General features: G+C 32.1%; 2 protein-coding genes across 2 annotated transcripts; one reads left to right on the forward strand and one right to left on the reverse strand.

Annotated features, from left to right (window-relative positions):
• Window positions 1-1,234: 1,234 nt before the first annotated feature.
• Window positions 1,235-3,094, reverse strand: LOC112769439 (putative RING-H2 finger protein ATL61). The gene is made up of 4 exons (XM_029294853.2): window positions 2,936-3,094; window positions 2,245-2,348; window positions 1,816-2,046; window positions 1,235-1,346 (listed from the first exon to the last, which is right to left on the reverse strand). Exons 1-4 carry the CDS (start codon window positions 3,092-3,094, stop codon window positions 1,235-1,237), a joined length of 606 nt encoding a protein of 201 aa, XP_029150686.2.
• Window positions 3,095-4,160: 1,066 nt separating this feature from the next.
• Window positions 4,161-6,331, forward strand: LOC112771473 (probable receptor-like protein kinase At1g33260). Its single transcript, XM_025816239.3, has one exon. It carries the CDS (start codon window positions 4,695-4,697, stop codon window positions 6,075-6,077), a length of 1,383 nt encoding a protein of 460 aa, XP_025672024.1. The 5' UTR covers window positions 4,161-4,694; the 3' UTR covers window positions 6,078-6,331.
• Window positions 6,332-18,177: the final 11,846 nt, after the last annotated feature.

An 18,177-nucleotide genomic window follows, 5' to 3' on the forward strand; every position in this document is an offset into this window, starting at 1 on the left:
TTAAATATGACAATTTATATATAAATATGTTTATTAAAAAATATTTTTTAAATAATATTTTTATTTTTGTAAAAAAAAAAATTAGCAGGCCTTTTAACAGATTTCAGGCTAGGTTAGACTAAATAACATATTAGGCTTAGTACTTTGAAAAAAGCCTATAACAGGCTGCAGGCCAGGCTCAGGCCAATTAACTACATGACAGGCCAGATCTGTTAAGAACAAAGTCCTGACCTATTTTCACCCCTACATATGGCTCAAAGAAAATAATGAACATATATTTTAAAATAGAATATTACGTCAGAAAATGTGAAGAAGAAGAAGAGAAACAATTAAAAAAAAAAAAAGAAAAATACCGAACTCATGCATGTGTAAGACCTTGTTCTAGAATACAATGTCTACATGGTGGATAAAAAAAATGCTGTACAAATAAAGACAATTTTCCCATTTTAGTACTTCCCATATACATGAGCGAGGTTATATTACTAAATTCAACGATATATGCTGGTCTAGAAAGGTAGTACCGCAGTAGCTAGGAATTATTTCTGTCATTTGATCATAATTCAGCTAATTTGATATATTTATAAATTAATATATGATATTAAGATACATTAACTTGTAAAAGCCAAAAAAGGAATTAACAATTATTGTGAGAGCGAGGGAAGCTAGGCATAAATAAACTCAGCAACCACCGATGATCATCATTACTCAGAAAATAAAAACCAAAAAAGAAGATACAAAAAAAATATATGGAGGTCATTTGAAGTGAAACAAGTAGACTTGGCCATTAGCATTCACCCCGAGGTACAATGACATTAATGGCGCCGTCTTCATAAGTCAAGCATCCTGCGGAATTTCGCTTATCAAATCTTACATGGAATAGAATGCTGAGGATTCGCTATACTCTCTTTTGCTATACTAACGCCTACCTCACACCCACACACACATGAAATTTTTTTTTTTTTTTTTTTATCAAATTTACACTACATGAGATTTGAACCTAAAACCTCTTGGTAAAAAAGAGGAACCACTTGAAGCAACACGTCTTTTTTTTTTTTTTTTTGGTATGGCTGCGCACGTCATGTTTAAAAATGCTGACCAGTTGTTATTGGGTTTCTTATCTCAATGGTGTATTATTGTTTGGTAATGTATCTCAATGGTGTATTTAGTTATAAGTTGTGCCTACACTTTGGAGGCCCTTTAACAATATACCTAACCATTGCAGATGGATAATGGGCTATTTCGCCCTGGGCTCATGAATGGTGGACCCACTAATGCTTCCAAGATTCATATCATGTTGCGTGACCCACACTTCACAAGGAGCTGTATAAGGGTTTGAACTTTGAACACTGAGTAAGCTCAGGAAACTATAGAACACATAGTAATAGTGGTGTGTCGTGTGTGTTGTGTAAAAGACCCAAAAAAACAAAAAACAAAAAAGCGCGTAAAAAATTATGTCCAAACTCCAAAATGAAAAAAACAAACGTAGAAAATAACATACCACTCAAAAAGGTTTAATTATTCGGCGGTCCTATAATTTCATCGAATTTTTAATTAAGTCTCTATACTTTTTTTTTCAATTGAGTCTCTATACATTATTTTTTTTTCAATTTAGTCCCCGCTAACGTTAAACGTCAAAAAAATATTTGTGAATTGTGAAATTACTTGTAAACCTTTAGGGATCCAATTGAAAAGAAAAAAAATATAGGAACCTAATTGAAAATTCGATAAAATTATAAATGTTCAATGAAAGATATTCCTATAATCCTATTCAATAATTCTAAGACATTAAAGATATTCCTATAAATCAACAATAACATTGATAACGGCCGATTCTTGTGCGACTCATCAAGAGGCTGGCTCATGGTAAATGCAACAGTTCTAACATGTTTCGCCTCGGATGAGTTTTTTAACGGCAGACGGCATACCAGGCAAGTGGATTGTTTCCTCAGCCATATGTCAATGCAAGAAAGATGAAATGTGTGATCGCATTTCGGCATGATGCGTAACATTTCTCTTTCTTTGTAATCTGCCAAACATATGACACACCTGTAGAAGTAATGCAAATTAGTTATCCATTCATTGACTCCTTGGTTGAGCTTATTTCGAATCCATGAAGTGCTTTTCTTAAAAAACGATGTTAAGATAATCACAGTATCTAGAAAACACTAGAAGTTACAATACGAGATTAAGGAACGTATGAGGTACAAGTTGTACATGAGCTGAAACTGAGAGACCAAACTTAACTGTGTATCTTCTATAGCACTGAAGGTCTCTTGGTTGAACTTCAAAATGGGGATTGCATCAAGCATAACAGGCTTGGATTCAAGGTCATTAGCATGATGTTTTGGCTATCAAAAACAATGAAAAATTAAAATCTAAATTACCAACAGATAAACAAGTAAAATAAACAAAACCACAACTTAGATATAAACTAAACTACTAATTAGGCAAAAAATAATATCATCAACTTGAATTATATGATATATGCAGATTCATGAACCCGAAGTATATGATATATAGAATACTGACCTATGAAAAAGTCTCAACTACATACTCATCTTACAAAAGAATCAAATGAAAGGGCAATATATACATTATTCAATACCTATATACCAATTCTACATCTTATTAAAATTTATAGCCAAATCACATATTTATTCTAGGAAAAAGATGTAGCATTTGCATCATTTCATATAGAAGCTTGCAAAAGAATCAAAATTATAGCTGTCCTCATTCCTTATATGCCTCAAGGAGAATTGGATCAGAACAACAATCTAGAAACCATTACCAAATAATATATAGTATAGAACTAATTTTCACAAAAGTTGAGCAAAATATCAAAAACTCAAACTTATATTCACAAATTACAACCCAGAAAAAAGCTTAATAAATTAGCTCAGAAAAAGGAGGGGGTTTGAAGAGGTGAAATTTTTACCTTTTCTATGTCAATCCTAGATTCAATCTCATACATCACGCGAGATTCAACACTCTCTCTTATCCTCCCACAATTGATTCTTGTGCACATAAACACAATGAAAGTGGCACTCATCCCAAACCCAATGACCGTGGTAACCAAATTGGTACCTGAACCCATAATCTCCAATCACCATTTTTTTTTTCTTTTTTCAAATTTTAACACAAGAGAAGAAGAAGCGCACGCCGAGTGGCGGACAGGGCTTCGACGGTGAAGTGAGGTGAGGCACGCCGAGTGGCGGACAGGACCGACGGAGGAGAAATGCACTACACACAATTCTCAGAGAGCAAATTAGAAGCTGGCTAAGGTTTTTTTTTTTTCCTTTTGGGACAAAATGTCAAGGGTGTTTTGGGTATTTTGAAAAAATAGAGACATATCCAATTAGTATATCTAATCCAAACAGGAGAATATTCGTTTTTTAAACAGAATATTCTGTTATCTTAAACGATATTTTCACGGTAGGGACTTAATTGAAAAAAAAATTAACGTATAAGGAGTCAGTTGAAAAGAAAAAAAGTATAGGGACTTAATTGAAAATTCGGTGAAACTATAGGAACCTGCAAAGTAATTAAACCACTCAAAAATAATAAAAACGAACCTAAAGGCATATCATTTGCGCAGCTGAGACTTCACTCAGATGGTAATTCATGTACCTCTAAATACGCTGCTTAAAAAAAAACTTTTAATGTTGTATGGGTGAGTATGTAGTATGAGTGTGCTGTGATACTTAAGATTGGGATTGTCCAATCCACTTGAAAAAAAAAAAAAACATATCATTTGCAAATTGTTTGCAACCTTGCAGGAGAAGGAGAAATGGTGAAATCTTTCTGCAATGTATATATATAATTGTTTGAAAGGCGACACAAATAAATATAGGGGAAAACTCAGGTCTAGTCAACTTTACGTGAAGTTGATAATTGAGAACCGTTAGATAAAAATTTAGTTAAATAAGTCAAATTATCTAATCATTCTCAATTTTTAACATCACATACATCACATAAAATTTACTGTACTTGAGTTTCATCATAAATATATCATCAATGGATATTTCCTTTGTACTCAAGAATTAAGATGCTGAGTTGTCCCTACGGAATATCTGAAATCAAATTTAATTATTGAAATTGAAGGATATGATGAACTCGTAGACAACTATAGTATGTACGGCTTTGCTACATCCGTATGGCATTCGAAACTAAAACTAAGGAATTAGAATGAGGAAAATAGCACCCAGAGAGAGTAGTAGAGAACTCTGTCAATTTTTTAATTTCGTGTTCACGTGCCGGAGGAGCCAACTTCCAGTTTAAAAATTCAATGGATCGTGTAGTCTACATCTATAGACCTATCTAACTCTATTTAGTAACATGTGCATTATTATTATTATTAACCTCAAGAAAAAGAAAAACGTTACAAGTTGTATTGACGATTGAACTCGCGCCCACAATGAATTACTAATTCGCTATTCCCCAATTGTGTGCAAAATAAAGCCATGAAGGCTGAAACTGCATCAACTTGCTAGCTGGACTACTCGGCACTTTTAGGATTAGGTCTTCAAATTCAACCATCCCCAATCATCAACCCCCTCCATTCCGTTTGACCCACCATCCTCTCAGGTATTGCTTCATCAACGCTCCATCCTCCGTACCCCCAAATTCAAAATCAAAAGCAACTCTAATATAAAACCTCTCTCCATTTTCCTCTCTTATATCAATTAACATCCTACATGTGTAAGACCAAAATGGCCACCAACGCCGCCAACCCTACCTCAAGCCCACGACCCTCTCGAAATCCGGCCTCCCGCTCCAACTCCCAGCCCAGTACTCAAGCCCAAACGCCAAGGACATCGACACCAAAGCCCACCGCCCCATCCCGCTTTGCCCCAACCGCAACCGCAACCACCACCTCCTACTCGGACCCAACAACATCATCTTCCTACGGCAGCTTCTCCACTACCGGCTACCGCCTCTCCTCCGATAACTCCATCTCCAGCCGCACCTCCCTCACCCACCTTCGCGACACTCTCCCCGAAAACCCAAACATCTATGACTTCTCCGAAATCTGCGTCGCCACCAACAACTTCCTCGCCAAGCGCTACTCCTCCTCATCTTCCACTCCTTCCTGGCGCTGCACTCTACGCGGTGCTGACGTCATCGTCTTCCAGCGCAAGTTCCGCCGGAAGCTCGAGACCTCGCAGCTCCGGGAGCGGCTCTCCCTGATCTGCCGGAGCCATATCGTCAGCATCATCAAGCTCCTCGGCGCGTCCATCTCCGGCGACCACATCTACCTCGTCTACGAGTTCGTCAACGGCGCCAACCTCTCCGATTGCCTTCGGAACAAGATCAACACTCACTTCACGGTGCTGTCGACTTGGCTCTCGAGAATGCAGGTGGCCACCGATGTCGCTCACGGCCTCGATTACGTTCACAACAAGACAGGATTGAGCATCACTTTCGTCCACAACCACATCAAGAGCAGCGCTATAGTCATCACCGAGCCTAATTTCAATGCTAGGGTTTGCCATTTCGGTGCCGCGCAGCTCTGCGGTGAGATCCAGGAAGAGGAAAGCGATGTCGCTGCCGCGAAATTGGGAGAAATCGAGGAGGAACCCTTGGCATCTCCTTCCCCGGCGAGGTCCGAAAAATTGAAACGATCGGGTGGTTCTGCCATGCAATTCGAGGGGGTGAGGGGATACATGTCGCCGGAATTTCAGGCCACCGGCGTGGCGACGCAGAAGTCCGACGTGTACGCGTTCGGAGTAGTTATGCTGGAGCTTCTCTCCGGGGAGGAGCCGCTGAGGTTCAGGTACGACAAGAAGAGTGGAGAGTTCGTGAGGACATCTGTGATCGACGCTGCGAGGGCGGCCGTGGACGGTGGTGAGGGGGCGCTGAGGAGGTGGGTGGATAAGAGGCTGAAAGACTCGTTCCCGGTTGAGGTTGCCGAGAAGGTGACACGTGTGGCGTTGGATTGCGTACACGTGGATCCAGATAAGAGGCCCAAGATGGGTCGCGTAGCTGACAAGATATCAAAGCTGTATTTGGAATCAAAGATTTGGTCTGAAAATGTTAGAATGCCCACTGAAATTTCTGTTTCTTTGGCTCCTCGATGAGATCTTCCTTTCGTGGCGGCCCCTTTTTTTGTTTTATTATTAATTCTTAACCCTTTCATAAGATTAGGAGAATTTCGACCGTAGATTAAGTAGAAATAGATTAACAATCATTCTTGAGGTCTTAGATGACTTCTTCTGTGGATGATGCTTTGTCTTTGTGGATTATTGAGTTTTTAATTCGATTTGATTGTGACAAGAGTTGGGGGAATATGTAAATTCACAGAGAGGATACATAATATTTTATTTGGAGTTTATAGGATTGGCTACCAGTATACTAGTATAGTATTAATATTAAGATACGTCATAATTTGATAGAGAATGTTATAAAACAAAACATTATTTCCTTTTCTTCCGACAATGTTTAATCTTACTTTAAGATTTGAACTCCATGATCACATGCTCATTTAGTTTATAATTTATATAAAAGCAAGTATGAACTGCATGAGTAATTAGCTGAACAATGAGGTGGCATCGATTTGAAAGTCTATGAATTGACTTTTTTTTTTTTAATATCCTAATGAATTGGTCTCTTTCTAAACGTAATTCAACTTTAAAATTGTGAACAAAATCTGAAAAAGGTTTAGGTAGTTGATCAGTGCAGTCGATATCGAATCAATAATGCTTGCCCAACTTGATATATTCAACGGGGTCTATCATCTATCATCCAAATAAGGTTGGTTCATACACGGGTTGTTATAATTGGTATGATGATATGATTTTAACTGGCGATGCTATGCTATAAATCTATAATGCTAAAGTGCCAATTGACAAATAGGAACATGTGACGCTAATGCTGCAAATTTTTGGCCTTTCCTTGTTTGACTTTTATCTGTAATGGAAAAGTTATTAGCAAACCACTGTTGAATGCCGACATACTCATTGCTCACTTTCCAACAATTTTGCTGCAGTGATCATATATTGGTGCGGATGAACATGCGGTTTTATATGTGATGTGAAATATAATACACAACTCACACGCTTCACTACTTGTGCGGGCCTGGCCTGGCGTGGCGATGCAAGTGCCTGAGAGTTTTGTACAAAAGAAAATGCGACAATGAAAGGCCAAAAATGTGTTATAGACCTCTAAAAAAATGCATGTAATCTTGAGCCAAGCCAGAAAATAGAAGGCCATGTCAAAAATAAAAAGATGTGTGTACGTGCGTGTGATGTATGACAAAAAGAAAAAGGAGTTAACCCCAAGAACAGGAAGAAAAAATCAACGACTGAAATGAAGTCACACGGCAGATGAGACGATCAAATGGTTAAAAAGAGTTTAATTAGATATCTAATTTTTTTAACTAACTTAGATTAGTCTAATTGTTAGTATGCATAAGTAAGTATTAGAACTACCATCAGATTAATCTTTATTCTTTAATTTACGGAGTTAGAAGATAATGTAAAAAAAAAATCTATTTTTTTTAAATTATAAATGATAAATTCTTTGAAAAGTAAAAGTTAAAAAATTAATTTTATAATAACAAATTAATTGATATTATGATCAATGGGCAAGATGCCCAAAAAGAAAATAATAATAAAGAACCAGCACGAGAGAAATTAATCTTCAAAAAATTCACAGATAGTTTGAGCGGACTTTTATATATATATAAATTAAAATAAATCAATATTATATTAGTCTTCCAACCCTAAATTAAATACACACTAGTTCTCTTTTAATATTTAAATAAATTATCCTATAATGTTTAGCTTTATTAGATTAAAACCGTACGAATTGAATCAACTTAAGTTGGTCGGTATCTGTAACAAACTCAAAGAAACTTTATTACGATTTATGAATAAAATCTAGGATATTTTTTGAGTATTTGGATCAGTTTAAAAATATAAAATTGACATAATTTATTACGATTTAGATTGAATTAGATCGGTTTATATTTTATCTAAATTTAAAATTTATAGAAATAATTTAATTTTGTTAAATTACAAACTTTTTTATACAGTAAAATTTAGATGTGATATGGTTTAAATTAAAAATCAATTTAAAATTCTAAATAGTAACTTCTTATATATATATATATATATATATATAAAACCCAAAATAAAACTCAAACTACATAATAAATACCTGTTTTTTCAAGTCAACCTTTAGGCGGGACAAACATAAAATATATATAGAGGAGAATCTATATATATATATAGTATAAATACAAAATACAGCATTCCAAAATAACCAAACTTTGCTTGCACAGGAAACTCCAGACACTCAGTGAGATGTTTCTCGATCTGCATCTGAAAAATAATAGAATATATATGAAATGAGAACCGAGAGTTTTCAATATGGTAAAGGTGCCCACATAATTAATATAAAAAGTCCCGATAAAGCCAGAGAAATTCATAGAATTTCGACACTCAGATTTCAACTTAAAGACCCAACTAAACAAGAAATTAGGTACGTTACCTAAGGTATTCAAGATCTAAATCCAACTTTAAATTAACACTTCACTTTTCAACCCTCCGAATCAGCGGTGGAACAACCCCCCTCTCGCACATCCTCCAAGAGGGTTTCTCAGAAAACATACACATACAATTCAAGTAAGGAAAATATAGACAGAGATGCAATTACAGCAAATAGAACAAGTAGCAGATAAGCAGATTTAAGTAATTAAGCAAACCAAAATAATGCACACCCAAGCAAAACATACAAATACACATGATGTATGTCTGTCCTATGTCTGATGAGTCTCATCTGTCTGTTACATAGCCAACCCGACATGTCCTGGTAGTTAACCATTGGACAGTCCCTCTGTGCGCGCATCCCAGACTCAAAATAATATCCATGGAGTCAAACTCCAAGTTTAATAATATAATATTTCATGGAGTCAAACTCCAAACTCAAATATAATATTCCATGAAGTCAAACTCCAAGCTCAATAATATTCTATGGAGTCAAACTCCAACCTCAATAATATAATATTCAAAATCCATATATATATATATATATATATATATGCTCATGGGGAGTTAAAGTGCCCGGTCACATCTTGCGACAGAGAGTCAACAAATAGTCTCAAATACACAAGTCACATAATAATCTTTTTCTTTTTAAAATAACACTTAAAACCAAAACTCAAATTCTTATAGAAATTTCGATAGTATCTCCTCTAAAACTCGAATTTCTGCCACCCTTCAAGGTTCCCAACTACCAAACCAAACACCTCTCGGTCATTCAAATCATTTTCAGTATCAAATTATTTCAAAATCAAACAAATACCAATATTAAATCTTTTTCCAAAACCAACGAACTCCAATAGCAAATCATTAACAACAACTAAACCACACATCTTATACCATATACATAATCCATCAATAATTCATTCAGTTCATTCCTATCTTAAGGTCTTCTAACCTAAGTTCTCACGTGACATTAAACATTAACATTGAGAAACCAAAACCATACCTTGGCCGATTCTTCCCTAAGCTCAGAACACCTCAAAAACCTCTCCTTTCACAAGCTCCAAGCTTCCAAACATCAATTCCTCAAGCCTAATTACTCGGATTTCGTTCTAAACCACCCAATTGAATTCCAAATCAACCAGAACACAATCTATTTTGCACAATATCACTATAATCATCATAGGATTCACTAATTCAATATTTGACAAGGGTTCAACAGTTTCTTATCTAATCCATGAATCAATTGGACAAAACCCAACAATACTCAAACCATAAAATCGCGAAATTGAAGAGAGGGAGAATTAGAACAGAAATACTAATTTCTTACCACTTTTTTCAAATAGAATTGAAGAGAATTTCAAGACGAACACGTGATCGCTGACGGCTCGTCAATCAAAATTCCGAATTAAAAGTTACGGATGATTGAATTTTCGGAGACGTTAGGTTTACGTTTTAACTTAACTCTCCCTTCTTCTTGTACCAGCAGGAATGAAAAAAAGAGAATGTTCATTTTGGGTGTTTTATAGGTTGGGCTTTAGGTCCAGTTTGGGTTCAGTCCAATTGGTTCAGCCTATTGGTTTGATTTTAGGCCAAAATTTAAAATTAGTGTCAAAAATTCGTATTTTTAATATTTCTACTTCTCTAAATTATAAAAAATAATTTTTTAAATTTCTTTAAATAATAATTAATTTATTGACTAATTATTTATTAATTTTATAAAATTTACATAATTCACATGCATAAATAGTTTGAAATTTAAAATTATGCAGATGTTTTAAACCAAATTTTATTAAATGCATGTCTTAAATACTTTTATGTAAATTTAATTCAATTTAGCATGCTGAGTAGTAAATGGAATCAAATTGATTCGATTGGACGGTTGAAGAAGCATGTAATATGTGAATTAAATTAAATTGATTCGATTTATTACTACTGTATAATATATATATAGTCAATAAAAAAATACTCTTATTTGAATTCAAATAAAATATTAAAAAATAAAAACAAATAAGAATAGAAATTCAAATTTTATGTTTTAGTTCAAATTTTATAAAATATATTATTTTACAAACTTATAAATTTAAAACAGAACAATAAATGATTTTTTAAAAATTCATTAAAAAATCATTCTTTAACTCATTAACATATAAAAAATTATTACCAGAACTTTTGTTGTTAAAAATGTTATTATAAAATATAGTCCTCCAAAATGATATATGAGTTAAAGCTTAATTTTTTTTAGAATCAAACGTAACAGATAGTTATACAATATAAAATGATCAACTATATTTATATAATATGTAATTTGCGAAATAATTGCTAATGAGTTATAACTCAAATAACATAGTCTTCTTATACTCACCTAGAGGTTGCGGGTTTGAACCTCACTCCTAACTTTAGAAAAAAATTTGTGAAATAATTAAAATATTATACTAATTAAATCATTATTTTATAAATATTTATACAATATTTTAATTATTTTAACTAATTACATATTGTATAAATATAGTTACTTTTTTTATATTGTATAATTATGTGTTATATTATGAAAAAAATTCAAATTTTAACTCCTATGCCACCTTAGAAGACTATACTTTATAATATTTTTTTAACGTTAAAAATTTCAGTAACGATTCACTATGTGCTAATGAGATAAATGATGATTTTTAATAATTTTTAAGAAATTATTTATTATTCTATTTTTTAAATTCATAAGTTTGTAAAAATATAGATTTTTTAAAATTTGAACTAAAATAGAAAAGTTAGATTTTTATTCTTATACGTTTTGAGTTTTTTGATATTTTATTTGAATATAAATAGAAGTATTTTTTTATTAATATTTATATTTTAAAATTAATAAAAAATAAATAAATAATTAGCTATATATATGTTATACAGTAATAAATTGAATCAAGATGATTTGATTTTTATATATATGTTGTGTATTATTAGTTGTAAATTGAATCAAATTTATGTTGATTCAATTTACATAAAAAATTAAATAAAATATACAGGTAACTAAATTTAATTTAAGATATCTATATATATATTTTTCATTTGATTTATCTATGTAAATTATTCTAAAAATAATTTTGTTAGGTGTTTAGCAATTTTGTAAGGATGTTATTGTTATTCTTAGAAAAGAAAAAATATTAGATGTTTTAAATTAGAATTTTATAATGGATTGTAATTGTTCCGTACTTGGTAAATTGTCTCATCTTATTATTTTCATAAATGATTCCAACCCACTATATTTATCGGTAAAAATGTCTCAAATTTTACTCATTATTCGTTATAAACTACTATAATTTAGCTTTTGAATATAAAACATCACAACCTTAGATGATTTATGTGTTTATGTTGGCTATAAAGTACAGACACTTTGCTGAGTTGTTGTGTTTACGTATCGGACACATTTTGAATACGATACTCGTCCGATATACGTGTTTGTTGTGTTCAATCGTGTCTTAATAAAAAATAAAAAATTCTTTGCCGGACATACCTGGATATACCAAAATACCATTACGTGTCAGTGTGTGTATGTCTAGTCTTATTCTTAACATATATTTTTAAAATAAATTTAGATATAGTATATATTATTATTTATTAAAATAAAAAAGATTTAAATTCTTGATATAATTAAAATAAGACATTAAAAATAATAAAAAATTTAATTTATATTTTAATATCAATAAAATATCAAAATATTATTATGATTTATCTAAAAAATATTTTATATTTTATATATATGTGTGTTTCCGTGTTATGTAAAATTTTAAAATTCGCGTGTCGATGTGTCCCATATTGTATCATGTCCTATATCCATGACAATGTCCGTGTATCATAGCACATTGATTTAGGACCATTTATTTTTATTTTCTGTTAGAATTTTAACTCATAAATAATCTTTATATAAGATTATTTATTTACTAAACTAAAGCTGAATATCCTATAACAATTCATATAAATATTGAAAGAGGATCTTCGTATATTTAATTTTTGCTTAGGAGAATAATATAATATTAATTCTCTTTTAATTTATATATGAAAAAAAAGCCTATTTAAAACAATTTATTTATCCACAACTTTTTTAATTTTTTATGGCGCATTAGAATGTTAGACTTTAAATCTTTAATTTATTCCCATTTAAAATTTAATTATTCTTCACATACAAATCATTTTTTTATATAAGTCTATATAGATTATTTATATTTACGTACACACATTTTTTTCATGCTACTGCTGTACGTTCTTCTTTTTTGTTATTTTTCTCTTTCGTTATCGTCATCACCAACACCTCCTCCTCTTCTATCTCTTTTTTTTTCATTGGAATTTATTCTCCTTCTTCCTTTTTCTCCTTCTTCTCCGTCATCTTCATCATCATGATCATCATCGTTATAGTCATCGTCGTCGTCTTCTTTTTTTATACGTATCGTCGTTATTGTTAACGTAGAATTTTTGCCATATTGATGATGTTGCCTGATTTAAAATTAAAGAAAATATTTTTGTGCATTTGTAGTAAAATTTCAATGTAGAAGTTCTGAATCTTAATTGTTATTGTGGTGAATCTCTTCCATTCTTGTTTCGATGTTTTTTAAAAAATTTGTGGTGTATTTTGGAAAAAGCATAGGGAGACAATGAGAATACTAAACAATGTGAACAATAGATATATCGGATATTCAATTTAATAAGTATGCAGATGATTATGTTGATTCTTAGTTGGATGGTGGTTATTCCTTTTGATTCGGTTTACTCATGCACAGTTAACAATGACTGGATATTCAATTCATCACTAGATATGCGGATGGTTATCCTAATGTTAAGGTTTATGAGATAATTTTGAGGTGGAGTATTTTTTTACTTTATTGAGTCAATTGTAGAGCCCATTGTTCACATTATTCACAAAAGTCATTGTGTACATAGCAAAACCGATTTTGAAAATATTGCGATGTATTTTGAAAATATTTTAGTATATTTTTATTCTAATAAGTTCTGCATAATTCAAAACTCATTCTCTTCTTTCTTTCCATCTTCTATTGCTGCTTCTTCTTCTTCATTATCATCGTCATCTTTTTTTATTCATTTTTTTTGTTTTACCTTCTCAAGTTTCTTCTTGTTTTACTCTCTTAACAAGAATAAAAACAAAAAAAATCAAACAAAGAAGAAGAAAAAATATATAATGCTGCAAAATTACTTGGAAGAGGATGAACCTACATTCATTCAATTAAAAGAAAAAAAAATAAGAAAAGAAGAAAAAAAATACATTAAAGAAGAAGAAACAGCAGAAGATGAGGAGGAGGAAGAGGAAGAGTTTTGAATTATGCAAAACTTATCAGTACAAAAATACTGAAAATTCTTAAACAATACACATAAATATCTTAACTTTACACCGAAATTTGCTGCAAATACATAAAAATATTTCTTTTAATGCTGCATTTTTTTCTTTTTTTTTTCTTTATTTCTTTCTTTCTTTTAGTTGAATGAATATAAGTTCATCATCATCCAAATAATTTTACAGCATTATGTGTTTCTTTTTTTTCTTTATTTGATTTTTTTGTTTTTATTCTTGTTAAGAGAGTAAAACAAGAAGAAATTTTAGAAGGTAAAATAAGAAGAAAAAGATGAATAAGAGAAAAAAATATGATGATGATGAAAAAGAAGAAGAAGAAGCAACAGATATATGAGGAAGAGGGAGAAGAAGAGTTTTGAATTATGCAGAACTTATCAGTACACATACATCGAAAATTCTTAAATAATAAAATAAATAGCTTAGTTTTACATCGAAATTTGCTGCAAATACACAAAAATATTTTCTTTAATGCAAAACTCCTACATTACATTCAATTCAAACCATCAACGATGAACAAAAATTTTCACAAGCAAAAACAACATTATTCACCTACACAATCATAAACTACTAACGAAAACATTAATTAGAATCGAACTACACATCAACCACTTGATTGGATTCAAAACAATAATCCACTTCGCTCTGGTTCAATTGACAATCTAAACTTGAATCATTCATTATCTTCAACAATGAGATAATCGTTCAAAACTAATTTCAAAGCTTGATTTCATCATCTTCTTCTATTTTCTTATTCATCTTTTTTTTTTCTTATTTTACCTTCTCAAATTTCTTCTTATTTTACTCTCTTAACAAGAATAAAAACAAAAAAATCAAACAAAGAAGAAGAAAAAACACATAATGCTATAAAATTACTTGGAAGAGGACGAGCCCACATTCATTCAACTAAAAGAAAGAAATAAATAAAGAAAGAAAAAAAAAAGAAGAAAAGATGCATTAAAGAAAATATCTTTGTGCATTTGTAGCAAAATTTTCATGTAGGAGTTTCTGAATCTGAATTATTATTGTGATGAATTTGTTCCATTCTCATTTTGGTGTATTTTAGAATACTCATGCGGTGTATTTTAAAAATATTTCGGTGTATTTTTATTCTGATAAGTTATGCGTAAGTCAAAACTCATCCTTTTCCTCCTCCTCATCTTCTGCAGTTGCTTCGTCTTCGTCTTCTTATTTTGATATTCTTATAATTCTTATTGGGAGGAAAAATCAAACAAAGAAGAAAAAATACATAATGTTGTAAAATCAATAGAAAGAGGAGGAGAAAAAAATGCAGCAACAACAAGAATAATAAAAAGAACGACAATGAGGATGAAACACGCGGAAAAAAAGGAGAAGAAGCGCAAAAAAGAAGGAGAAGAAGAAGGAAGAGGAGGAGGAGGAATGTGGGATACAAACGTTAGAGGAGGAACGACATGATTTCATGCGCGCCTTATGTAAGTGGGTTCTATTGGGTTAGGGTTAACTTGTATAAACTTGTATGTTAAAAATGCTTGTATGTATAACGGGTAGGGCTGGAAGTGAGTCAAGTCAGCTCATGAGCCAGCTCGAACTCGACTCGTTAATAGCTCGATAAACTAAACTCGTGAGCTAATGAGCCAAGCTTGAGCCTGGAATTGAACTCATAAATTAAATGAGTCGAGCTTGAACTTGGATAAGCTCAGCTTATTAGCTCGTGATGAGTTGACTCGATTATTTTATATATATATATATATATATATATATATATATATATATATATCACCCGTCGAGCAGGGACGAAAGTCGGCCTTAGTGATCTGACGGTGCCGAGTGGAAGGGCCGTCGCTCAACGGATAAAAGTTACTCTAGGGATAACAGGCTGATCTTCCCCAAGAGCTCACATCAACGGGAAGGTTTGGCACCTCGATGTCGGCTCTTCGCCACCTGGGGCTGTAGTATGTTCCAAGGGTTGGGCTGTTCGCCCATTAAAGTGGTACGTGAGCTGGGTTCAGAACGTCGTGAGACAGTTCGGTCCATATCCGGTGTGGGCGTTAGAGCATTGAGAGGACCTTTCTCTAGTACGAGAGGACCGGGAAGGACGCACCTCTGGTGTGCCAGTTATCGTGCCCACGGTAAACGCTGGGTAGCCAAGTGCGGAGCGAATAACTGCTGAAAGCATCTAAGTAGTAAGCCCACCCCAAGATGAGTGCTCTCCTATTCCGACTTCCCCAGAGCCTCCGGTAGCACAGCCGAGACAGCGATGGGTTATATATATATATATATTCCTATATGCATTTAATTTATACTTTTAATATTATATATATACCTATGAAATAATAATATATAATTATATATATTAATGATTTTAATTATTTAAAATTTTGTATTTATTTTTTATATATAATTTATTGATAGATAAATAATTTATAGAATTGATTTTTTTAAATATTTTTTAAAATATATAAACTATAATTTATAGATATAGAATTATAGATTATGTTCCTATTATTTGAGCCAACTCGTAAGTTCGAGCCAGCTCGTGAACTTTCGGTGAGCCGAATTGGAGCTTAAAAAATAGGCTCAATTGTTAATGAGTCAAGTTGTGAGTCGAGTTCAATTTTTGTGAGCCGAGCTTGAGCTTGGTCTAACTCGGCTTAGTTCGGCTCATTTCCAGCCCTAATAATGGAACTGTTTAAAATTTGTCTCATTATAAATAAATTAAAAAATTATATATTATTTATAGCCCGTTTAAATTAGGGATCTAACTAGGAGATTAATATTTTTTAATAAAAAAATAATACTATTTTTTTCGTTAGTAAAAATATTGAAAAAAATGACAAAATTACTTGAATATTAGTTGAAAATTTTTGTTACTAAATGATTTCATTTATTACATACAAATGTTATAAGTAGATAATAATTAACCATGAGTGTAAAAGGTTTTTTCTCCTTATTAGTACAGTCAAAGTCAATATGTATATAACCATTATTCCCCTGAACTTAAGCAGAAATAAAAAAAAAAACATTATTAAATTGGTATTACTATCAATAAAATTTATATAAAAATATAATAATAAATAAAAAATATTAGAAGACAATTAAAATTTATTATTTTTAATTATCAGTTAATTATCAATATTTAAAAATATGAGATAAAATATATTATTAAATTATTAGACTAAAATAAATAAATTTAAAAATTAAATTAATAATTAAGTAATAACAAAAAATAATAAATTTTAATAACTATCGTATTTCTCACAATAAATACCACACTCAACAATTTAATTAATTTCTCTAGAATAAATTTTAATAAAAAATATAGATAAACAATTTCTAATTAGCTAATTTTAAATAATTATAATTAATAATTAATAATTTTATATTTTTTAAAAAATAAAATTTAAATATTCATTAATTAATATAAAATATAGTTTAAAAATATTTATTGACGGATTGTTAATTAAATTCTTGATGGTTATAGGTATTGTAAAGTCTTAGAGTCATCGCTTCTTTTAAATTTGACTAACATTTAACCAATAAAAAAAATGAGTAATCTTATATTATTAGATGAAATCTCACACCATTAAAAACACCAATAATAACTAATTAATAGTTAAAAATCACAAAATTTACTCACTTCTTAACACTCTTCTTGTTTTAATAATCATGTCAAGCACTGTGGTTGACTCTGGTCTGAACATGCATGCACACAAATGAGAGAAAAAATAATTAAATTCATTAATACTTTCTTCAGTTTCTTGCATATTTTGCTTATTTTCTGCTACACATGTTAAACCTTACGTTAACTTTTTTGAAACTAAAAGAAAACGAAAACAAGATCCAGTCACCAGCCACTAACATTACTATATACTGACTTAGATTGATTCATACAACTACGCCCACATTATTACATCAAATTGAAATCCCAGTCGATAGGGTTGCCAAGCAAATCAAAATCATCCAAGGTTGAAAAACATGGCTCATCTATTGCACCCTCGTCGACAAACTCGTTTTCCTCGCTTGGTGGTGCTGGTGGTGGTGGTGGTGCAACTGCAGTAGAAGCAGAAGCAGATACCGGAACTGAATGAGAAGCGGGAATGGGGTTATCTCCTGGTGCCGCTGGGGCTGGGGGGTTACCGATGATGGGTGGAACACCGTGGCCGGTGGCGGCGATAATGGAGGGCTCTGCTTGGCGGAGGAGCCACTCAATAGTCTCGCCGTCGCTCTTGTTGTTGAGCTCGCGAGTGAGTTGGAAGACAAAGGCGGCGCATGCGATGGACATGCGGACACGGCGGTCTCGGCCTTCCACCTTGATGTGGCGGTCCTTTCTGCGTCTGCTGGACATGGCAGTGCTGATTGCGT

This window comes from Arachis hypogaea, chromosome 18 (genome assembly GCF_003086295.3).
Source record: "Arachis hypogaea cultivar Tifrunner chromosome 18, arahy.Tifrunner.gnm2.J5K5, whole genome shotgun sequence".
Classification (NCBI taxonomy): Eukaryota; Viridiplantae; Streptophyta; class Magnoliopsida; order Fabales; family Fabaceae; genus Arachis; species Arachis hypogaea.